The 3,317-nt window shown below is 45.3% G+C and overlaps 1 protein-coding gene across 3 annotated transcripts in view; it reads left to right on the forward strand.

The window, feature by feature from the left end:
* Positions 1 to 167: 167 nt before the first annotated feature.
* srsf7a (serine and arginine rich splicing factor 7a) overlaps positions 168 to 3,317 on the forward strand; it is a gene marked incomplete in the record, with an annotated part of 6,731 nt that continues 3,581 nt past the window's right edge. For all 3 annotated transcript variants that reach the window (XR_004797438.1, XM_035679798.1, XM_035679799.1), the window contains 6 exon segments: positions 168 to 401; positions 1,266 to 1,502; positions 1,620 to 1,796; positions 1,950 to 2,036; positions 2,523 to 2,564; positions 2,853 to 2,897. Coding sequence is in view for 2 of the 3 variants with exons in the window: in XM_035679798.1 (XP_035535691.1) it covers positions 1,279 to 1,502; positions 1,620 to 1,796; positions 1,950 to 2,036; positions 2,523 to 2,564; positions 2,853 to 2,897 (575 nt within the window).

Here is a 3,317-nt window from a genome sequence, read left to right on the forward strand (position 1 = left end):
AAAAAATTACTCTGAAAAACAGATACAAAAATAAATATTCAGAAAAACACAAATAATTACTCTGAAAAACAGAAAAAAAAAAAAATGACTCCAAAAAATAAAAGTTCAAGTATTTTGAAAGTATTAACCGGAAGTGTCGACATGCGGCTGCACCATTTGAGCCACAGTGCGCAGAAGCGGATGTCACGTGTTTGGCTCTTCGGGTCGCTGGTGGTTAAATCGGCTCAAACAAACACATGAGGAAGACTCTTAAACACATGAGGAAGACTCTTAAACACACGAGGAACACGCTTAACGCCTGAGGAAGACTGCGTAAGGTTACCAGCAGCGGCGGTGCAGCGGCAGCAGCGCAGTGTTTGAATCCCTCCGCAGGTTTCTGTCGGAGCGATCAGCGGAAGAAGGTAACGAGAGCTAACGCGTGCAGGCGCCATTGTTTATGAGCAGGCGGGCAGCGAGGCCTTCTAATAATTATACATTTATATAACCGTGTATTTATGTAAACCCTCCATATATCGTCTAGTGTGTGTTTTATTTTATTTGTGTCGCTATTTAACGGAGGTAAGTTACGTAGAAACGGTTCCGCGCTGTGATCCGGTTGTTACAGATGGCACATAAACTGTGTTAATGTTTAAACGGATTATTATTGCTGCTTAATGGAGAATATATTAACAGTTTGCACTTGAGACCTGTTGAGCCACCGTACCGGGACCTCCACCGGTGCTACGGGTACCGAGAGGGATTGGTTTCCTGCAGCTGTAGCGGAGTAACGTTACATATCGGAGTGCTGCAGAGATTCACTCACCTTTAAATCCGGGTCAAATGTAAGAAACCATGTGTGTTTGGTGGAGAGCCCAAATTTATAAATGAGCATTCCCACACGAATCCTTAATGAAGTCTCAATATGTGTGAAAATAACCTGAAAATAGTCTCAATATGTGTGAAAATAGTCTCAATATGTGTGAAAATAGTCTCAATATGAGAACAAAAGGATCTGACAAATACTGGAGGTTAAACTATCTCCCATCATCTTCAATTAGAATCTTAAATTATTTCCACCATCGATTTAAACTGCAGATTATCGATCAATACATTGTGAACCTGGTTAATAAAACGTCAGGAGATATAAAAAAAAAAAAACATAGATCCTTTTATTTAAGCGGTAAACGATTGACACACACCCAAATGGATATAATTATCACAATAGTTACTGACTGCAGATTAATTTTCTGTTTATGCTGATGCACATTTCCCCCGTCTCCCAACAGGCAAGAAGAAGAGATGTCGTACTACTCGTCGTCCCGCAGTTCGTCTCGGGCCACTGACTGTAAAGTGTACGTGGGTGATTTAGGCAACGGTGCCGCCAAGGGTGAGCTGGAGCGAGCGTTCAGTTATTACGGCCCGCTGAGAAGCGTCTGGGTGGCCAGGAACCCACCGGGGTTTGCCTTTGTAGAGTTCGAGGATCCCAGAGATGCAGAAGATGCTGTGAAGGGCATGGACGGGAAGTGAGTAGTGACGTACACCCGACGTTTGAGTTCTGCCTTCATAGTGGACAAAATAAAAAAATCTGGATTCTTTAAATCCTTGCAGCCCTGACCCGAACTGACCTTTCTTCTCCTCAGGGTTCTTTGTGGTTCCCGTGTTCGTGTGGAGATGTCGACAGGCCTCTCCAGGAAGGGCCGCGGGCGCCCTAGCCGACGCCAGTTTGACCCCAATGATCGGTGTTACCAGTGTGGGGACCGGGGCCACTATGCCTACGACTGCTACCGCTTTAGCAAGAGAGGAGGTCGTCGCAGCAGGTGAAGGAATACAGTCTTTGTCTCGTGGTCGTGGCTTTAGGATTTACACGTTAGATGTCGTCGTTCACTGCTCTGATGCAAACTGGACTTTCCATCTTGTACCATCGAAGCAGAAGACGGAGGGGAATAACCTGTCTTGTCTTTCCATCCCAGGTCTCGCTCTCGCTCTCGCTCCAGGTCAAGGTCCAGGTCCCGCGGACGCCGCTATCGCTCTCGCTCCCGCAGCCGTAGCCACAGCAGGTACGTCAGCACGAAAACACACATGCTCCTTACAGATAAAACAGGACGTTCTTGTTCTGGTGGGTTTACGATGCGGAGACACATTAGGGAGGCTGTCGTTAGTCGTGCAGATATTCAGGTGCCGTTTTAAAAGCATGACATCTTCGTAACGCCAGACGGTGATGATGTCGTCAGGGGTTTGGAGACATTGCTTGTAGCTCATATCAAAGTAATGTGATCAGTGGCTTTTGTCTTAAATCTTAGCTGCTTTGAGCAACACAAAACAAAAGCATTTGATATCATCACACCAAACTGTTGATTAATCACTTTGCAGATAAGAATGGTTTTGTCCCTTTTTTAAATTCTGGTTAAAACTAATTGTTGCCACTATAATAGATGTTGTTGCCGTAAATGAACCCGTGTAAAGAGTTGTTGATCTTGAATAATAAATGGTAAGCAGTTATCCAGATTGTGTTTATCCTTTTTGTGACTCTTGTACTTTCTCAGGAGCCGTCGCCGATCCCCATCCTATTCCAGACGCAGGAGCAGGTGAGAAAACATCTCGTTAATCTTTGACTAACTACTATGTTCGTACATTCCTCCTTATCTTTATTGATGGCGAGTTGCGTAACAGATGAAGCTGCTCGTCAGTGATGTGTTAATCCGGTTCTGCAGCGCAGTCTGACGTAGGGCGGAGCAGATAATTACTACCTCCTCCGGGTATACATTAAATCCATGTTCGTTCAGTGTTTGCAGCCTCACTGTGGATGTCTCAAGTGTTGCCATGGAAACCCTCCATAGCTGTAATTAAACGCACTCTATTTCCTGTCCCATTAGGTCTGGCTCCCCAGCTCGTTCCAAGTCCAGGACTCCAGTGAGAAGGTAGGTTGTGTGAGCTCCAGGTCTGTTGCAAACCCTTCTGTCCTGGTGACGTGGTTTTGGAGTGCGAGCGGTTCCCCGGTAGCTCACCTGGTAGAGCAGCCGAGATCTGGTGTTATCAGCGAAAATATACGTGACAATGACGGGCGACAATGTTAAGTGCTGTGAAGAGAATTGTTTCTTCTGCTCTGCTAACTTTTGGAAGTACGATGCTGAATTGTACGTCGGCTTGCTTGATGAGACAGTCAGCTCTCTAACATAAGAGGTGGGAGTTTGTGCGTCTGCTGCAACCTGCGATTACCCAGAACACCCTTCTCTGAGTGGGTTTGCAAAGATGTTTACTTGTATTTTTGCAGAGGCATAACTCCAGCTTTAGCTTTCGATAGTGTGTCATGTAAATGTTGTTGTTTTTTTCTTTTCTCC

The sequence above is a fragment of the Morone saxatilis genome, unplaced genomic scaffold (genome assembly GCF_004916995.1).
Source record: "Morone saxatilis isolate NCDOM2014 unplaced genomic scaffold, NCSU_SB_2.0 Contig8, whole genome shotgun sequence".
NCBI lineage: Eukaryota > Metazoa > Chordata > Actinopteri > Moronidae > Morone > Morone saxatilis.